General features: G+C 40.0%; 1 protein-coding gene across 7 annotated transcripts; it reads right to left on the bottom strand.

Annotated features, from left to right (window-relative positions):
* Positions 1-468: 468 nt before the first annotated feature.
* LOC102708047 (serine/threonine-protein kinase SMG1-like) lies at positions 469-19,298 on the bottom strand. 7 transcript variants are annotated; one of them, XM_040521934.1, is made up of 21 exons: positions 18,952-19,298; positions 14,006-18,869; positions 13,744-13,932; positions 13,529-13,643; positions 11,282-12,341; positions 9,939-10,386; positions 9,698-9,751; positions 6,769-9,613; positions 6,328-6,441; positions 6,081-6,211; positions 5,678-5,770; positions 5,094-5,366; positions 3,957-4,503; positions 3,062-3,137; positions 2,826-2,979; positions 2,323-2,392; positions 2,186-2,238; positions 1,834-1,930; positions 1,715-1,738; positions 1,336-1,417; positions 469-1,233 (listed from the first exon to the last, which is right to left on the bottom strand). In XM_040521934.1, exons 1-15 carry the CDS (start codon positions 19,176-19,178, stop codon positions 2,880-2,882), a joined length of 11,136 nt encoding a protein of 3,711 aa, XP_040377868.1. In that variant the 5' UTR covers positions 19,179-19,298; the 3' UTR covers positions 469-1,233; positions 1,336-1,417; positions 1,715-1,738; positions 1,834-1,930; positions 2,186-2,238; positions 2,323-2,392; positions 2,826-2,879. The 7 variants fall into 7 exon arrangements, with proteins under 7 accessions (XP_040377868.1, XP_040377870.1, XP_040377873.1 ...); XM_040521936.1 differs by having other exon boundaries at positions 469-1,254; positions 18,952-19,178; XM_040521939.1 differs by having other exon boundaries at positions 469-1,170; positions 18,952-19,178.
* Between the last annotated feature and the right edge of the window lie 884 nt (positions 19,299-20,182).

Genomic DNA, 20,182 nt, shown 5'->3' with positions numbered 1-20,182 from the left:
AGTAATAAAATGGGCTGGAATTATGCACGACGATAAACAGAAAGATTTTTTTCCCTCATGTTGGAAATTAGAAATTTTCAGCTAACGGAATGGGACACCACAATTCAACGTGTCGCGATGCATATCTATATATTAGTTCGTTTCTATTTCTAGATATCTTATATTAGTATTAGTTAGTAGTACTATTCTATTAGTTATAGTTAGCGATCCCGGCTCTGTGAGTTCTTTCTTCCGTGATGAACTGCCGGCACCAGTCCTACATTTTTTTCTCTTTGGACCGAGAAGAAAGGGGGCTCAGCAGGAAGAGGATTGTACCATGAGAGAAGCACAGAGGTCAACCCTCTTCAAATATGGAACACACACACACACACATATATATATATATATATACACTCGGAGAACTTCAGACCAACGCGTACACACAAGCAAAGAAGCAACAAGAGTGAACTGAGGCCATGTCTAGAACATAAAAGGAAAAAAAAATCTATTCTTGCACGAATTGAATTGTTTCATGTATCCCATACAAGACAAATTTTCTGTGTTGCACTTGAATATTGTTGTGGACCTTTTCTTGACATGAAAAAAATAATTACTACCTCTATCTCAAAATAATACTACTAACTTTGTGGTTCAAATTTGAACCTAGTATTTTAAGAGGATGGTAGTACATCATATTTGAGGTGCGCATGAAAGAAAATATTGTGATACTTAGAATTAGAATCCCACTTCCAGAATTGCATATCGAACACCTATCTTTACATCGATGCTACACAGTCATGGAAGGGATCTCTAAAATTGTAAGTGCAAAAAAAGTATTATGTACACTACTCAGAGTCTCGAACCATATTTCTCAGTTGTGTTTAAAACGTGCTTGCCAAAAATCTTCATGTTCTTTCGCCGGCTAGTAGTCTATTACAGATCATGAAGTCTTCATTCCACTGGGAGTGCGCGCCAGTGACATAACTGTCCATGTGAAGTGCAAATTCTCAGCTCCGGTATTCTGCTCATACCATTGCTAAAACCAGTCCATATCCCAAAATAGTGATGTCTGGATTCTAAAATATATTGCTGAATGGTTGAGGGCATCGTACAAGAAAACTGAAAATACTTCAGATCCTTGCTCTGTCTGGATCCATCCATAGCTATTCATACTGAACAGTCCATATCGTGCTGCTGGGGTATTGAGCAAATGGTGACTTGAGAATGGTAAAATAGCAATTTTCTCCTGTAAAGCTGGATCAAGTACGAACACTCCTATATAAAATGTTTAAAACTTCAAGCAGCTAGCCCCAGCGTTTGTTTTGAAGAAAGGTAAAGAGCAGATGCGAACCGAACCTCTTTGCTGCAGCAACAAGCCTGCTTTTGCTCGACATGATGCAGTAATCTTGTTCCCCCTATGGATTGTCTTGTCCAAACTCTGAAAATGGAATAGCATTTTTAGGTACATCCCTTATATTGTGGTGCTACTTATAAGTGAGAACACCGAGTGATAAACACCCATTAAAATAAGGTCCTTGCAAGAAAAAAACTAAAAGGAATAAAACTGAGCATTTAAAAAAGTTATAGCTATGTGAAACAAAAATGCATCTATGCATATGCACTATCCTACCATCCAACGTGCTTCATGATTTGTGCATGACATCACAACGAATAGTGCATGTACACATATGCACGTGTCAAAAAAAAAAAACTCAACAAAACAAAAGGAGCATACCTTCCATTTTATTTGTTTCATGTCCTATGGTCCATGTAGTCAAAGAGCACAAAAGTTCAATACCCAGATCGGACAATATTGAAATTACATTGCTATTTTTTTTTTCTAGAAGTACTTACTTCCTCTGTTCTATTCTACTTGTCACCTAGAATAGAATACATGCCATCAAACTTTCCAGACGTCGATCATCAAGATAGCCAAAAATAAAGAGAACGGCTGTATGAAAATCATATCATTAGAGTTTCATGATATTATAGTTTTATTAACATAACTTAATATAAATTACAAAAAGAAAGAAGGACTACATATGGCGACTATGAAAATTGAAAATGTCAAGTAAAAAAGAATGAGGGCCAATACTACAGTATTATTATAAGTATATACAAAATAGTAGTCAGAATTATATCATAAAAACTTAAGGTCAATAATGTCAAATGAAAAATAAAGTCATATGTATATGAGGAGATATACCAGACTATTGACAAAGTGATCCAGGAAAGTGGTCAGCAGCAAGTTGACTAGTGCTGCCAGAAAGACATGCATGCGTTAAAATTGTCACTGAGCTAACATAGGAATTGGAGATATCAACTCAGGAAAGGTGGCCATACACTAACTAGGCAAGCTCAAGGTGGATATCGTAACACCTTATGATAATTGAGGTCTCAACTTCAGCTGGCCCTGCAAACAATGAGAAGTTCAAAATATTTTCTTTCTTGTTTTGACTAACCAAATCACCAAAGTGAATTCCTTACGATAATAAAAGTATAGTGACCTAAGTAAGACAACATGTTTAGGGACATCCAGTGTGCTTCACTCTTCTACAAGTATGAACTGCTAGTCTGGTACGTTTTTCTGGTAAATGAATATTGTTGAATATGCTAGCAATATACTGCAGTTCCCCTTTACATTCTTTTTCGCTAGTTATCTAGGACTGACTTATCTAGGTTAAACACTAAAAAATGCCAATTACTGATGACCACAACAATATAGGTTTAATCAGAAAATATTACTGTTTGAACAACCCCTTCTACCACAAGGTACTAAACAAACATAGAGAAATGAAGACGATTCTTCATAGCTCACTTTATGGTCAACTTTAGAGGGATCTTACATTTTCGGTTGATACCTAGAAAAACCACATTGTAGAAAGATATGTATCTTTGAATCATATCCAAGGTGTCCACCCCTCGTACATATTGCACAAATTGTCAATGCTTGTTGCTTGCTTGAGAAGATGGTCAACTTGCTCAGAAACCTTCAAGGACCTAGAAGGAACAGTAATGATCAATAAAAACTGGATAATACAAGGTAACATTTGGATGACTACTAAGATGCTTATTTGCCCACCTGGTGCCATCTACATCCCATCCATGTAACTTATGCTCCACTTGCTTCAGGATGGACAAAGCAAAAGGATTTTTACCTGTATCCATCAAAATGAACAAGCGAGCATTAGCTCCAAAGTCTGTCTCGGCTTCCTAACACTCAACGATAAGTTGAGAGGTACTCCCTCTGTCCCCAAAAGGATCAACTTCTATTAATGAATCTGGACAACTGGATCTCCAGATTTATCACTAGAAATTGATTTATTTTGGGATGGAGTAAAAACATAGTCTTAAAATGATAACAATATTCATTTTCAAATAGTTAATTTAGTGTGAAACATTAAATTCATTTCTTGCATTGGTCTTCTCATGAAAATCTAATAGATACTTAGATTACTTATTAAGCACAAAAGGTTGATAAAATTAAAGCTGTGTTATCAAGTTCAGTAGTATATGCAATTCTTCCTTGTTACTTGTAGAAGAGAATTATCTATAGTGTTAATATGGTGCTGACAGACACAATTAGATCAAAATGGCAAAGATCAAAATGTCAAAGAAAGTATTTGAAACATCTTGTATTGCTTAAAGGAGGCAGCCTACCATCAAATACTACCTCCATCGAGAAATACAGATGTAGTTTGGCTGTCCAATTTTGAACTTTGACTAACAATTAATCCATAATATATAGATTTTGCTGTAAAAGAATTGATACCATTGAGTTGCGTTGAAACAACTTTCTTATGACCATGATTTTTGTAACTGTAAGCGAAATACTGTAACAGGAATTAACGGTCAAAGCTTGTTTTGTATAGTCAAACTACGCTTTATATTTCTGAACGGAGGTAGTATGAAACAACTCAGAAAAATAAATAGCAACATCTAGCATCATATATCTAACTGCCCGTTATTCATTTTACCTCTTGTCACTCGGGTCATGGAATCTGGATAGGATTTAGGGTCACTGTTATCACATTCTTGTCCTCTAACCTGCTTGTATGGCAAATTTGTATTCTCATTTTCAGATGTCCTCTCCTTTGCCAATGAGGTTTCAACCTCATAAATACTGTTAACGTTCGTCAAAGTGACATTGTTTAAGACCAACTGCTTATTTAAATCTGATTCAGAACCAGCCCTTCTTTCCTGACCATTAGCATCAGGAGCTTGCATCACAGGCCTGTCAGCCAATAAGGGATCCATATTCTCTAAGTTCTCAGAAGAATTGATCTGGGTTAACTCCGTGGTACATCCAGAACTGCTTGTATATGAGTGTTCTGGAGGAGAAATCCAGCATTCATCTTGTAAAGAAAGATCAGTGCTCATGACTAAATCCTGAGAGCCACCTTCCCTGCTCCCAGAAGAACCTTTGTCCTTCTCAATTGATGAATCACTCTGCAAAATATCTGCATGTGTTGAAGGCATATCCTGTGATCTCACAGATTCACTTTCTCCAAGAACTTCTAGAGCCTGCAGAAAAGAGATGATAAGTGAACTTCTGGAGACATTTTGTTAAATTGGAATTCCCATCCTAAAGAATCGAGTATAAAAAACATAAAATTCATTCCATGGTCAATTCTGTAGTTGTACAGCATAGACCAAAACAAAGTGTTATGGTTCTCAAAATTTTGAATCTTGGGTTGATGAAAATTTTAATTATCAAGCAGTCAATCAATAAATCTTTGAAGTATTTAAATCCTAAGTTGATACATTTTACATTGATATTCTCATTATTGTTTTGTTTAGATTACTATCAAAATTTCAAATATGTTCCAGATTAAATAATCTAAGATGGGCATGTATTCCAGAAAAGGGAGTGAGGTTTTAAAAGGGAATAGTATTCCCCCTCCTCAGGGCTTAGTCCCCAAAGCAAGGAAGAGCTCCATAAATCCACAAAGCCAACTGCTGTTTTCACAAAGAAATGTGAAAATTGACTAAAATATTCAAATCGGACCAAGCATTTGAAATACATTATTGCAATTGAAAGTCTGCAAATAATTAACAAAGAGTTCTATAAAATAATCAACAACGTCTCAGAGTATCATGTGTTAGCTAAGTACCTTATGAAGGCTCCCTGCATGAATACTAGAAAGGCGTCCAAGCTTAGTCATCAAGGAGTGCAGCTCCTTCACATTGTCAGTGAGTGGCGGCACCAGAGGTTCTAAATTTTTGCAAGCATCTCGTATTCTAATAATGTAAGATTGGTACAATGCCTTTCCATGAATAAGAGGCATGCTGGTATTATTCTTCTCTCTTTCCTTTGAGATCGCCTCAGACATAACAGTTAAATCAGCAGACAGTGAGGCTTCAAGTGGAAGTAAAGTCGTGTTTGCCTGTCAAGCATCAAAATAAAAAAAATACTCATAAAGAACGAAAAATTTCTAGTGATCCAAATACACTAACGGTGTCAAGCATTCCTAAGTTCTGGCATTTGAGAATGTTTGGCACATTCCAATGATGCTTGTACGAGTAATACATATGGCTGTACCAGCCTTAATCAATGCGATTCTCAGTGGAAGTCTCTGAACAGCATGCACATAAAAGGTGCAGGTTCAATGTTGCCACTGAGTATCCAGGAACAAGTATTCATATTGATTTTTAGTGAAGGAAATGCAATAGAACAAAAGGGTAACGGTGAAAAAACCTTAGAAAGATTGGTCATAACAGATTTATGCATAGCAGCAGCTTCCTTTCCCAGGATGTATACATCATGCAGCCCCTCTCCTATTGCCAAAACCTGCAAAAAGAATTCCCAGGAATCAACGACTACAGATAAGAATTTGAATTTGATCACCACAAAAAGGGCCATAACTACATAAATTGACAAAAACAGAGATAAAATATCTAATTTCCAAATTTTGTGTAAAATAGCTAGCTAAACTATATGTAGTTCCTAAACTAAGGTCAAACTGCCAAAATGTTCAAAACCATTTACAACCTTGCACAGCTGAAAACACACAGCTGACTTCATAACTAGCATCTCCAATCCAGTCACACTAAATTTCAACAAAATTATAATCATTGAAAGATTATATTTAATAATGTACCTCCTCAAGCAACGAACCACATTCAGAAGTCAAAGCAGTGCGCTCCTGTGAAACATGTCTGAACCCAGATAATGATGCAGTGACTTCAGAAACTCGTTCATACATGGACACAAGAGTATCCTGTAGATTAGCTGGGAAAATATATACAGAACATCATTCTATGAGGAACAAAAAATAATATTTATTTACGTTCCCTACATTTAATGATAAGAAAAATAAAGCAACAGATTCATGTTGGATGGCAGACCTAAAGAAGATTTTGCTCTCAAAGAGATTACAGAGAGCTGATTGGTTACTGAATACAAGCTTTTCCCAGCACTTTCCATGTTGAACTGGCTAAGTTTCCACTCTTGTTCTGCACCTGCTTGCAGCAAGCAAAAATAAAACTATTATAAAAGACAAGAAATCATATCATAAAGCAGGATCAACTATAACAGGTGCATGACTTCCAAATTCTGACAATACTTTGGTGGCCTCCACTCATTTACTGTTGTCTTATAGAGAGTAACACTGAAAAACAGTAACCAAAAATAGAAAAAGCAACAGGACAAATCATTGTATGCCTGTATCTCCTGGTGACAAACCGCCTTGGACATAGGGATTCATGTTTTATATGGCAAGAACTGTTTGGGTTCCTTGGTCTAAACAAACATATGTTCAACAGAAGTGCAGAAAAGTAGTCACTTACATGTGAAAGAACAATATGCTGCATCTAGACGTGTCAGGAGGTTCAAGTACGTTTGCTGCCATATCCTGCCTCTGTCAGTAGATTGTCCAGAAGATTTATCCTCGGTATTAAGGTAAAGTCCATCTCTCGATTCTTCAAACTCCAAAATAGATGTGCAGATATTAGCAAGATCGGATGCCTGTTCTTGGATGACCCGAAGCAATTTCCTCCTTTTTAACAGATGATCATGAAATTCCGATGGAATTCCTGAAGCCTTTGTGGTTGCACTGCCTGCTCCAGAAGTATTTGGACCAGCACAAGCCCATCCCATTGCTCGCTCAAGTTGTCCCTCAGCTGAAACTGAAGTGTTTTCACAAGCTTGCAGGCACTCAATTGATCTAGTTACCAACGACACTGAAGATTGGATCTTATCCAACAAGTTGCCTCTGCTTATATTTAGGAGCACAGATATGAACTTATCATCACTAAGAATATTTTGTGACAAAACCTTAGTCTTCTGCACGTGAGGAGATGAAAGACCATGCAACCATTCCACCTGAATTATTTCTAGGACAATTTTGTGCAAAGCCTCTCTGAGATCATTCAATTGCCTTTGCATTAGAGATACGGCAGTCCTGGCAGCTCGAGCTGTCTCATGAGCACTACAGTACTCCTCAAGCATTACTGCAACCCTTCCAGCAGCTGCAGAATCTCTTTTAGGTTGACCTGATTCTCTTCTTCCCTGACTCAATTGCAGAAAATTGCTAATTTCTTTGTCTAACTTTAGGATGAATGCAGGAGCGATCCTTTTCATAATGTACTGATAAACTTGTTTTTCCACATGATTTGTAAGCTTCTTTTTAAGAGCGATATAAAGCTGGTTAGTAGTAAAACTGTGCTCAACAGAAGATGAAATCTCATGCATGCACAAATCAAGAATTGAATCCAGCAAACTGAGTTTCCAAACAAAGAAAGCATGATCCTTTAACAAGCCAGAAAAAGGCCACAACACATCAGATAATGAAGAACCTGATGACAAAACATCTGTTAGATTAGAAATGGGTCCATCTACGTGATAAGGAAATGCGCCACATGATGACAGCATATGATCAAGTGCTTCCAGGTCAGCAATTGGCTTTATCAAGATTGAAAGCAGAGTCTTGCTTCTTCTCAAATGAAATTCACTTTCTTGATCAACATTCACCAAAGATGAGAAGTACTGTTTAGAAGAAAGTAATGAACTCATGGCAGTGGATTCTACTTTCTTAAGTGATGAAATCCTCATATCTTTCTGGCCCCATGTTTCTTGGAGTTGCTCCAATTGTGTCCTGCATGCTTCCTCCTGAGAGGCGAGCTCATCTGCTTCTTCCCAAGATAGATGATCTCTACCCCTCATGGCAGCTTCTTCAAGAGCTATTTGCTGCTCAGTGATTCGTCCAACTTTCATGAAGTAGCTCTGTTCGAATTCAGTCAACGATGCTCTCTCAAGTTCTATCCGAACCAGTTTCTCCAGAGCTGTATCGACAGAGCCACGAATCTGAGAAACTGAACCAAAGGCTTCCATCACCTCTGAATTGTATGAAATAAATGATCTAATAATTTCTGGAAGGAATACTTCCGTCATTTGTTCAATCATGTTACTACTTGAGCACAAAATCCGCTGAAAAGTGGAAGCCCATTGCACAGGCTGAGGCTTTGCATGAGCAGTGTTCATTTCAACTAATTTTGCCTCCATAACTCCATGCACTTCACCAACAAATCCTGAAACTAGTGCACATTTTTCAACCTGCTGATCAAACAACTGCAAACTTGTTCCAGCATCAGCCTGAAGGCCAGCTTCTTCTGTCCTAAATTTAGCTATCCCAGTAGCTTTACTTGAAAGCTCAGAAACCTTGGCTCTAATGTCACTATATAGTTGACCCACAGAAATTCCAAGAATAGAAAGAGCAATGCCTGTTTCATCCTGTATATCCTCATGGACTGGTGTTTTGACTCCAACGTTACCTGATTGTGAAAATGGAATGTTACCCCCATCCCTCTTTGGTGATGACAATTGAAGGGAGTTCATGAATGCAGAAAGAATACGCTCTTTAGATCGCACTTCATTATCCAATCCAATAGAATTCATCAGTTCAGAACGTTCCCTTGCAAGTCTTTCTACACATGCAACATAACTTTCCATTTGATTTAACAGATCCCTATATCTTTGCTGCACTAGATTAATACCCTCACCCTGAGCCTTAGCAATGACTTCTGCTGCTTGCCTCTTGGCAAGGGGAAGCATATCTTCTGATCCACTGCTTACAGACAGCTGAAAAGCTTGTGCCCAACCAGTAACTGGGCTGCTTGTAATGTAGTTAGCTGGGAGAACTTGCTGCAATAACAGAGCATATTCACCAAGTGACTCTAAGGCAGTGGATAGCCCACCCTGCAACTCAATAATTAGCTGAGAAACCTCCCTATCCAACTCAGAGCATTGTGCTCTTGTTGGCTCAGGAACAACTGTAAGAGGGACTTCTGATACAAGAACAGCTGAAATAAGGCTTAGGGCATCATCCTTGCTATTTAATTGCATGAATGACTCTGCACTTGCAATTGAATTGTCCCGTATGGCCTCAAGAACCCTTCCATGTTTTTCCACCCACACTGCAAGTTTGTTTGATTCATCAATTGCTGCTGCCTTTGTTTCTGCTAATTCATGAGCATGAAGCTCAAATGAAGTGCGAGATTTTTCGGCAAGTGAACTAGCTTCGGCTAGGATTGACTTTGCTGATGTTTCACTCTGCAAAGCACTTGATCTCTCTTTCTCAGCATGATAAAACATAGTAGATATAACCTCGTATTGTTCTAGAGTATCCAAAAAATTCTGCATTAATAATTAAGAAAATGGAATAAAGTGAGTTTTATTTGAAATTCTTATAGTTTGTACTTACAAGGTTGAAAATAGTACCTTTAGTGAAGACAATGTAGCTGGCAAGTTAGTTACCAAAAGATCTTGATGCTCCTGAATATTGGAAGCAGTTTAGTTCGATTAAAAAGCATAAAGTTAAGAAATAACTTGATAAAAATTTAGGGAAAGTAAGAGCTGCAATATATTCCTTAGTCCTGCAAGACTGAATCACATAACACTGAAAAATATTATGACCAAGTAGGTACAAGAGAAAATTCCCAACCCCAAGAGGCAAAATTACCTGCAAAGGAACTCGGATTTCTTGGATCCTAGAAGAGAACAAGCTCAAACTAACTGCTAATTCCATTCCTTTCTTCTCCTCGCCAGCTATTCCAGCTTCATCTTGGATATTTCCACGTGTCCACTCCATCAACGGGTCCCAAAGAAATACTTCTAACAACATTAAGATGACATCTTTGTTCTGTAAGAGAACAGCCATAACTTCTTCACAAGTAACTCGAAAAACACCTTCAACTCCAGTTAATCCTAAAGCTGATTCAATAGTTTGAGTAAGACGGAATGGAACAATCTCTGGAATCTTCAACCTTTTCCCTTTATCAAAGCATATATTGTAGTCTATGTGAACCACATCACCACTGCTGAAATCCATAAGGATATTGTCCAGATGTCTATCTCCAAGGCCCAGTACATGGCCGACAATGCTCATGGCTGCTACACTGCTAGAGAATCTGCAAGGGGAATTAATTGATAGCTAAGCACCAATGGATAATGATACATTTGATCTTATGAAGTAAAATGAAAGGGAAGAAAGAAACTTCAGCTATTGTTCTTCAATAGATATTATACAGCTCTATTTGGAAAGTTTAGATAGCTAGAGAAAGTGTATTGTGGAGAAGAAAATACTCCAGCCAATCATGAAAACATGTCATTTAGGATACATACACAGTTTATTTTGATTACAAATTTCTTTTAAATATATTGGTAAACTCAATTGACTTATAATACTATGAAAGTACTTCTGAAGACAAATGTAGATATACGATGTGTGTCAATTGTCAAACCTAAATATTACAAAGATATTAATTCAAAGCTTTGAAAGTATAACTTTAAAAGCATGTTCACCAACAAAATTTACCCCAATAAATATGAATCATATCAAGATTCCTCGTGCATGAACAAGAAAATTATCTGCCATGCATACCAAAATCACATGACAGCTTGTCAATAGCGATAGCATGCTGGCCAATGAGCCAAGGTTCATGAAGAAGAAAAGAGCAGTCATTAACTTGCCTCCCACAGATCATACATCACTTGGGAGTGCCACAACTACTTAATTCAGCGGGTGCCTCTACAAAAAGAGTAGATGATTTTTCTTCTCTTTTGCCTTTTATTTAAATAAAGTCATTATGGCTTAAGAATGCATAATTTAATTCTTCAATTTTAGATATACAGTATATGTTTCATGTAGGCATGTAGCCATGATTAACTTGAATTACCAGCTCGAAATTGTGTACTTGTTAAAAAAGTGACAAGAAGCAAAACCATAGGTTTGAACTTGTCAAGAAATGGCCAAGTGATTAATGTAAATATGGTGTTCGAACAGAAGTTCCATGCACCATATACCTTTTTACTTTGGAGTTGAAGTTCCTGAACCCTTCACTTGCACACCACATTTCTTGCCATAGAATCTGTTTTGGGGTCTCTTTCATAAGATCCAATAGAACCTTTCTTTTAACATCTAATGGCCAATCTCTTCGTGAGATTACTCTTTTGATCCCTTTTTCTTTCAGTGCCGGAATTATCTTTCCATAGAACATATCACTTGGACGGGGAACAGGTGGTACTGATTTGTGAATATTATTGTTAACAGTGTTGACTGAAGAAAGCTGTGCCTGTGCTAACTGAGAACGTTTTTGCCATGACTTGTACACATTGTAGATGCTACTTACATTCTCAACCCACTGGATGAGTCCAGCTCTTCCACTGATTGGTGTAACAGAGTAGAACCGTATTGCCATATTTCGACTTCTAGTGTCAGAAGATGAATATAAAAAGCTATTTATCGCCTCTAGCAGCTGCATGATCCGAGAATCGAGGCGTAAATCCTCGCGGCCCTTCAGTAGATATGTATACCTCTGGCCGTCTGACCCTTGCAAAACAAGCTTCTTAGGCCTTGTCTTTGTTGAAAGTATTGTTACATCTTTACAGAAGGAAGATATTGTTACTGTGCCATGGTTTCCAGCAAAAGAAGATTCTGAAGAACTGGATATCTGCTTCTCAAAACCAGGCATTGGAATATCAGAGGTTGATAAAGCTGCTAGCTGTGGCGCAATTTCACTTAATGATATGCATGACTTCCTCAGATGAGTGGCTAAAGAAGCTGCAATCGAATCAAAAGGGCGCCAAATCTCTCCTAATTCTGATGGAGATCCAGGGGGTGTCTTAAGGGTTGTGATTGCAGATTTCAACTGAGCATTATATTCCTTATGGAACCACACCTCGTGAGATGTTTTGGGTTCACGAGATGTCGATGCTAGACGGCGCTCCAAGGCTACTATAACTGGAGTCATAATAGCAGAGTATTTTGCAGCATTGATCTTGTTCTTTTCAGCTGAACTCAGGGTAGAATTTCCAGCAACCCTTGCAGCTTCCTCTTTAAGTATGTTAATTCTCCTCAAAACATCTATACAGAAAGAAAAAAAATGTCCCATCATTAACACATGAACTGAATTTTTTTTTTGCGGGGCCACCTCAAAGAGTGGGTGGCCTGAACTGAAATTAAAGTTTAGTTAATTAAATAAGCGTGGCCATCTAGGCCTAGAGACTCTAAAGGACAATTCATACAAAGAATACCAGCAGCAATTTTTGCAACTTGTCCCTTTTGTAGAACTTATTTTATGAATGGGAGTCAAATGCACCATATGTGGACCTCACTCTATCAACTAAAAGAAGAGATTCGCAAGGGAAGATTCCCCTATCTCCTATCTCTATATATTAGAATTATTCTTCGGCGGAGCTGGGAAAGTATTGCTTGTTTCCTAGAATCCGGTATCTGGAGAAGTTCCTTAGCAAAACTTATTTCAAGGCGGCACCAAAGTAGTGCGGACATACGAGTTGGCACCAAGATCATTGGAGCTGACCTCTCGCCAGCCGGTCTCGTCCAGGCATCTGAACTATGGACCATTTGGTTGAAGAGAGGTTGGAGGGTCCAGTCCACATAGGTTGGCACCAATGATCTTGGCAGGAACTAGTTATATGTTGGCATGTATTTGCACTGACCTTTGGGTCCAATTCTAGAATACTTTTTCCATTTGTAAATTAAGTTTTACAAGGGACAAGGTGTAAAAAAATGCAGCAAAGAATACCAATGCCCTATATAAACCGCTGCATAGATAAATTGAATTTATACAATGTTCTGACACTAGATGATATTCCTATAATGCCAACATCAAAAAGGGTCTATTACAATTTGCAAGTGATAAGGGAAGTTCTATTTGCAACATAAGTATTTTATTTACAGTTGGAATTTAGTGAAGTGAAGGGTCTAATAAAATTCTAAAGGGAAGCAATTAAACCTAGAGATCTTATGCAGCAAGGCGTTTCACCAGATCACCATTTCATAATACAGGACCCATAGTTAGTTAGGATTTCATGTTAATATGGAGAGATGCAGCAATAACATGAATCATGGAGGTTATTATAGAGCCTTAGGGTGTGTCAGGCATTTGCAGTTGAAGCACAAATAACTTTACAAGTTATGTAGTACCCCTTATTAGTAAATGTATTCATATCTACGCATTTACATTTTCAGTTACAGCTAGCCTCCTCTAGCTGATTCCATAGGACAGCAAAAGCAGAGAAGAGATTTACCTGAATGGAGATCTTGTAAAGTGCTCAGCCATTGTTCCTCCCATAGAACAGTGACCATTCCTAACTCCTCAATTGCAAGCTTAACATCCTTAACTAACTTGGGGTATTGTTTAACCTGTGATATATATGTAGAGAGAGAGAGATGGTAAAATATAAATCCTGTGCATATCGTTCATAGTCTAAACAGATATATGTAATTCAAAGAATCTAAATACCAGAAAGTCCAATATGCGCTGAAGCTCATCGGAGGGTTCTCCTTCACAAGCATTGATATCAACTAAAGTAGGATATACAATTGAGCAAGGAGAAAGTTTCCCTAGCTTCACCAATATGCTTTCCAACTGTTTCCTAACTATCTTCTCTGGGTGGGAGCTCAAGCGAGCAAAAAGTTGTGGTATAATCTCCTGCATATATCCAAAGCATATGATTACACACTGTATATCATAATACAGAATTACTGTCGCTATCACAATGTACCTGCCACGGCAACAAAGGAACTGTTGAAAGCCCACTTTCAATTATTTCCTTCAACTCCACCCCATAGTTCAAAACTATACGGAGGAGATACAACAATGCCCTCAACGTGTAGCTCCTTGTTTTCCCTTTCAAGACATCACGGTGATATGAGGATTGAAGCCCAGTTGATGAATGCAAAAGGTACTGAAAATAGGCATGAGCAGCATGCCCAAAAAGTGACACCCTCCTACATCTTAAAGACCACCAAATTTCAATAAGCTTGTCAATTAAAGTCATGCTACTGTCCTTTGCAGAATCGCAGCTACAGAAAAGAACAGTTAGCTCTGATGATAACCGTACAGAGGGCGCTTCACCGTCACAGGCCTCAGAGCCTGGTGCTCCAGCTGCAGTTTCTAGCAGATGGATTGTTTGTTCAGTTAGTGAAGTCATGGGATCCACCTCAGAATTGTAACTGCATCCTGTGGCTGTCGAAATGCTACAGTCCACATAATTTCCATCTTTATCAGAACAGAAACTTCTTACTATTTCCTTCACTTCAGATTTTTCACTGTCTGTCAGGTGAAATCTATCTGGAGAAAGTTCAGACTGGAGAGCAGGGAACAATGAATTCTGCAACTTTGAATCAGTTCCAGACAGAGAGTCATTGGCATGAGTAGTGCACCAGGATGCATAAGAAAGCCATGCTTTACCCATACTGGGACAAAGTTGCCAGGTTGTCTTTCGAGCAATCCCTATGATTTCTTGGGCAACCGGATGAGAATTTGATGCAGAAACTGATCCATTATCACCAAACAAAAGCTTCTCAGCTCCATTTCGGAAGCCACCGGAATCATTAAAATCTTCTATTACCTTTAGAAGGATTGTATTCAAAATAGGAGTCGAACTCTCTCGTTCCATCCAGGTTGAGAGTTTCAAACAGGCCTTAGCAATCAATGGAGTGCCAACACCAGATGAATCACTAACAGTAGAAAGAACACTAGCACGAACCAGTGACCACAGGTCAGTCAAAGCCTCTTCCTTCTTTCCTTCACCATGCTTCAGCAGGGCACCTTCATACTTAATGTTCAAATTAAGCAATTCTTTTTCCATCTCATCAAATGAACTCAAAGGGTGGTTTATAATGTACTGGTTTAAGCGGGTAGCCAACATCATGTTGCTCTGCTTTCTGGAAAGACTAGCAAGTTTCTGACATAAAAGAAGTGTGGGTAAAGAAGATGGTTGTGTAGTTCGATACACTTTGAAGATTTTCAGCCAAATGTTGCAGTCTTGATTAATTCTATCAATGGGATCCTGCAGTAGTCTCAATAAATAATCCATTAGCACAGGAGATTGATTTGTTCCATTTCGGCATGCCAATCCAGCAGCTTCTTCAAATGCAAAGATGCAATGAAGCTGGCCAGCACAAGCAGCAGCTTCAGTTAATCCATTGAGTGGAACCACAGAGAGTGCTTCGTCCAAAATCAGTTTAGCTTTATCTAGCTCCTCTCGTGCCTTGTCAGGTTTGCTGTCAGACTGAAGCATTGCACGCAAGAGCATTAACTCGCTTCTCTCAAGTGCAACCTTGGGATCAAGGCTGAGTTCACAGCTGCTTTTAGGAGTCAAATCAAGATAACCCCAAGCTGAATGGAAGTCCCCTCCATCAAAGCATGCCATGGCATGAACAGCATTTAGCTCATTGCCAGCACTAGTTAAAGCACCTGAATAAGGTTTGCCAGCATGTACAGCACGGAGAGCTTGCAATTCTGCTAGCCAGCCCTCTAAACATTTCCAATCAGATAGGGATGTGTAGCACTCAATAACACGTGCTATGATGTACTGGATACCATCAGACTCCATGGAGGAAAGGCCTTCATCAGACTGTAGAAGATGGGAATAATGTGCAGCAGCCTTTTCATACTTCCCTTGGGATTGATAGATGAGTCCTGATATCCAGGAGAGGCGATTCTGGCCATCAGACACACCTTGAACTAGTTGTTTGTCCTGCTCAAAGTATGTATAGAATGTTGACATGGCCCACCTCTGAAGTCCAATTAAGGCATCTGTTTCATGACATCTGCACAATGCCAGAGAAGCATGTCGCAAGACCTTCAGAAAATCTGCCTCTAACCTCTCTCTAAGAGCATGATGAGTTTCAGTAGCTCCACCCATGCAACTGTTGTCCTTGAGGGATGATGCAGCAAGATTTCTGAGATCTAGAAGACGCAGTGAACAGTAATGGATGACTGCATCATTACACTGCAAAGATAATCCCGCATTCAGCATTGGATCGCAAATTCTAGAAAACCACTCTTCGCAGACTCGTTTGTTTGCTCGGAAAAACAAGGAACTTGCTTTTGGAGGGGCCGGTAGCACAAAGGAACCTTCGTATGCGTTGTAAACATATTTCTTTAACGCCTCAACAAAATCCAATAGCAGGCGCATAGGTAATAAGCTTACATCAGATGGTGCTATATACCTGCCTTCACCTTCAGTAGCTTCCGGTGCTAGAAGGTTCGGTACATCCAAAAGCATGCGTTCTAGAGCTGCAAATGTCTGTGTCGGACCACCAAGATGAGTTCGAAGTCGAAGGTTTATGCAGTGGCGAGCAGCTTCATGGATGCCCCACCAAACCGCAGCAAGATTGTTAACTGAGTATATCCTATCAATAACAGTTTTGTCCACATCAGGCCCTTTAAATAATTCATTCCCATCAGCATCCCCAGAAACATCAGTTTGACCAGAGAACATATCTTTCTTGCCACGGTAACTAAAGAACAGACGCTGGACCCAAGAAGAAAGAGGTAATTTCAATCTGAGAGAAAGGTAACTCAAAATTGAAACAAGCTGTTGCCAATGGAGTTTCCTGGGTTGTTGCTTCACAGCAAGCACATGCCTCCAGCTCATGCAATGCTTGCTCATGTTAGCAGTAGAGGAATTCTGGTAACTCCATCGATTCTCAATCAAGCCAAAAGTGTATGTTGTAATAGGAAGAGCAATTGAAAGTAACCTTGAAAATCCTTTCTTTACAGAATTATCAGGATCGCTAAGCTTGTCAAGAAGAACTTGTGTCACAACTGAGAAATCCATGGGATTGATAAGCCTACTGAGAAAGAGTACTTCCAATGATGTTGCAACATGAAATCTTACTTTAGGCTCTCTATCATATGCGCAATCCAAGATTGCAAAAAGGATAGTATTCAGAAGGGTAGCACCCTCATGGACTTCGTATGAGATACTGAGCTTATCAACATCCCTTTCCAAGCCAAGAACCAGGTTTCCAAATGTATCTATCCAATCTAGAGCTTCTAATTTCAGTGTCATAGATGATGATGCATTAAGGCCCCAGACTATGAATTTTCCATATTTATGCATAAATTTTTTTATGCAGTCACAAAAAGACTTCTTTGATTCAGTAACCAGTTGAGTTTGACTACCTGAATCACCAGAGCCATTTGCTTTAGATGGTGCAATAGTATTTGAGAGGTCCATCCTGCTCAATCTGTGTAGTGTAGAGAAAATATGAAACTGCATCTCAAGGAAATCATGAAATGGAGTGCCAAACGGGTCAAGCTTTGCTGAAATGAATGATGTCAGACTAGCTGGTTTGTCATTGCTCTTTTTGGTATCAACAGAAATAGTTGCCAGAAGAATCTTCAGATCAAATTTCATCAAAGAAAGCAACTGATGCTCTGAATACCCTACCCAAGAAAGTGTGGATAGCTTTGACTTGCTTTGTGTTCCACTGTTACTGCCTAAAGAGAGACTCTGGATATCAGGGTAGCTTGCTTGTCCCTTCTCAAGCAGAGATCTCAATAGCTCCAACTCTTTCATAAGTGATGAAATGGCTTGATCAACTACATCTTCCGATCCATGTTGCAGGCAAAAAAGGTAAGTGGTCGCCACGTTTGTGACAACGGTGTGGTTTGGATGAAGACGTAACCAAGATAAAAACGAGCTAAAATCTAGCAAGGCTTCAACAGCAGATGCTCGGAGCCCCAAATTTTGCAATGACAGAACTTGCATGTTAGTCTTAAGTGCTTTCACCAACTGCACTGATGAGGCAACTTCCAAGCTCTGGGCTAATACATCCACAAACATAGTATAGAACTCAGCAAATCTTTCCTGAAGGATCTCTGCTAGCAAGACTAGACATGTGGACGCTTCTTCCATCCTCTCAGACCACCCAAGCTTAGAAGCAATTACTGATCCGCACCTTAGAAGCTGAGGAGCCAACCCCTCAAGTGGCCCTGCTATAAGTTCCTTTAGGTTATTTCTCTCAGCCACACCAGATGCCATTATCTGCAGTACTGTGGAGAAGCAAGCAAAGAGTGGGCGAAGTCGGCCAGAGTTATGGCTGGCTGCAAGGTTAGGATCATGCACAAGCACCTCCATGTCAGCCAAGAACTTCGGCAGCAATCCAAGCGAAAACTGCAGATTACCGAGCCAATGCCACTGGAATTGCAAGAAACTGTCCATGATTGTGTTGCGATCGGCCTCAGCGAGGTCTGGCACAAACACCCACCCAAGTAGCAAGTCCACAATATCGACAAACTGCGGCCGGAAGCAGTGGGGAAACTTGGCGGCAACCAAAGTAAGGAGGCCGAGCAGGCACCGGAGCACGGCGAGCGACGTCCGCTCATCCTCAAGCACGTCACGGCAGGCAGCAAGGAGGGGCGGTACGAAGCGGTCGACCGCGGGAGCGTCCCCGGTGGCCAGGAGCTCCCGGAGCCCCTCGGCGACGAGCGCGGCCGAGGCGGGCTCCCCTAGCAGCGGCAGCCCCCAGGCCACGAACCCGTCGGGCAGGCCCCCCGGCGCCTCGTGCGCGCACAGCACCGCGCAGAGCGCCGCGTACGCCGACACCGCAGCGCGCCGCACGGCATAGGACCTGCGTCAAACCACGAGGCGGGTAAGCCGAGCAAACTACACACGCAACAGATGGGCGAGGGCGACAAGGGTGGGGGACTTACGCATCGTCGGCGAGCAGGACGGAGATGGGCGGCGCGATGAAGGGCGCGATGGAGGGGAGGAGCGGGCGGTTGGGAGGGTGGAGGAGGGAGAGGCGGAGGCTGGAGAGGGCGGCGGCGCGCGAGGCGTCGTCGGAGGGGTGCGGCGGCTCGCCGGCCGCGGCGGAGAGGAGGGAGGCGACGTGCTGCTGCAGCTGGTGGTGGGCGTAGGGGGGCCGGGGGTTTTGCATTGTCACATCGCCCGCCGGAGCGCGCCCGAACTCGCCGCCGGCACGGGAGAAGAGAGAGAACCAGCGGAGGCGGAGGCGGAGCCCAGCCGCCGGAGAGAGAGAGAGAGGGCCGAAGAACCGAGGAGAGTTCTCGTGACGCCGTCGTCAGTTTTGGACCGTCCGATCCTCTCTTTTCACGGCGGAGATTGGAGACTCCGCCTAATGGACGGTCCACTGTTGTGCTCGAAGCCTTGTCAAACAGATGAGATGATCCACGCTGATAATCTTTTTTGTAGCCAAGTCTTTTCACTGTTTACCAGCAATTAAAAATTAAAAGTTTATGAAATTTCGTGTGTAGCATTTTTAAAGACATTTGTATTTTATTTTATTGTAGAATATAATTAATCTGTTGTATGCAAAATAGTATATATTTTTTGAAAAAAAACTTTATTGAAGTAAACTTTTATGTCGTTTAAGGAAGCTATGAAAAATCATAATTTTTAAAAACTTCTAAGTTTTTAAATTAATTTTAATCTTGCAGGTATTTAAGGTCATTTTGGGTATTTATTGACAAAAAAACAATTGTCCAATGACATATCCCTATTTTCTATAAAATTACTGTCATTTTCTCTTCTCTCATAAAGCCACATCAAGGATGTAAATCAAGCCACATCATTTTAATTGTTTTTAGCCTTAAGATAATAAATCAAGGGTGTAAATTAAGCCATATCATTTCAATTGTTTTTATCCTTATGATAATACATTAAGGGTGTAAATTGTATCTCTTCACATCATCTCGATTATTTTTAGTCTTTGGATGATTCATTAAGAGTATAAATTACATCTCTTCCCCTAAAAGACACACCATACAACCTAACCATTTATAACATATGAATAATTGATAGCACAAAAATATATAAACACATGAAAAACAATTGCATAGTAGGTAAGAAGATTTTTAAAAAAAATCATATTTACTATATTATCACATAATTCTCTCGCAGCAACAGTGTATCCATCCAGTT

This window comes from Oryza brachyantha, chromosome 3 (assembly GCF_000231095.2).
Source record: "Oryza brachyantha chromosome 3, ObraRS2, whole genome shotgun sequence".
In the NCBI taxonomy this organism is placed as follows: domain Eukaryota; kingdom Viridiplantae; phylum Streptophyta; class Magnoliopsida; order Poales; family Poaceae; genus Oryza; species Oryza brachyantha.
Note: the sequence above shows the minus strand (reverse complement) of the source record. Positions and strands in the feature narration are given on the sequence as shown.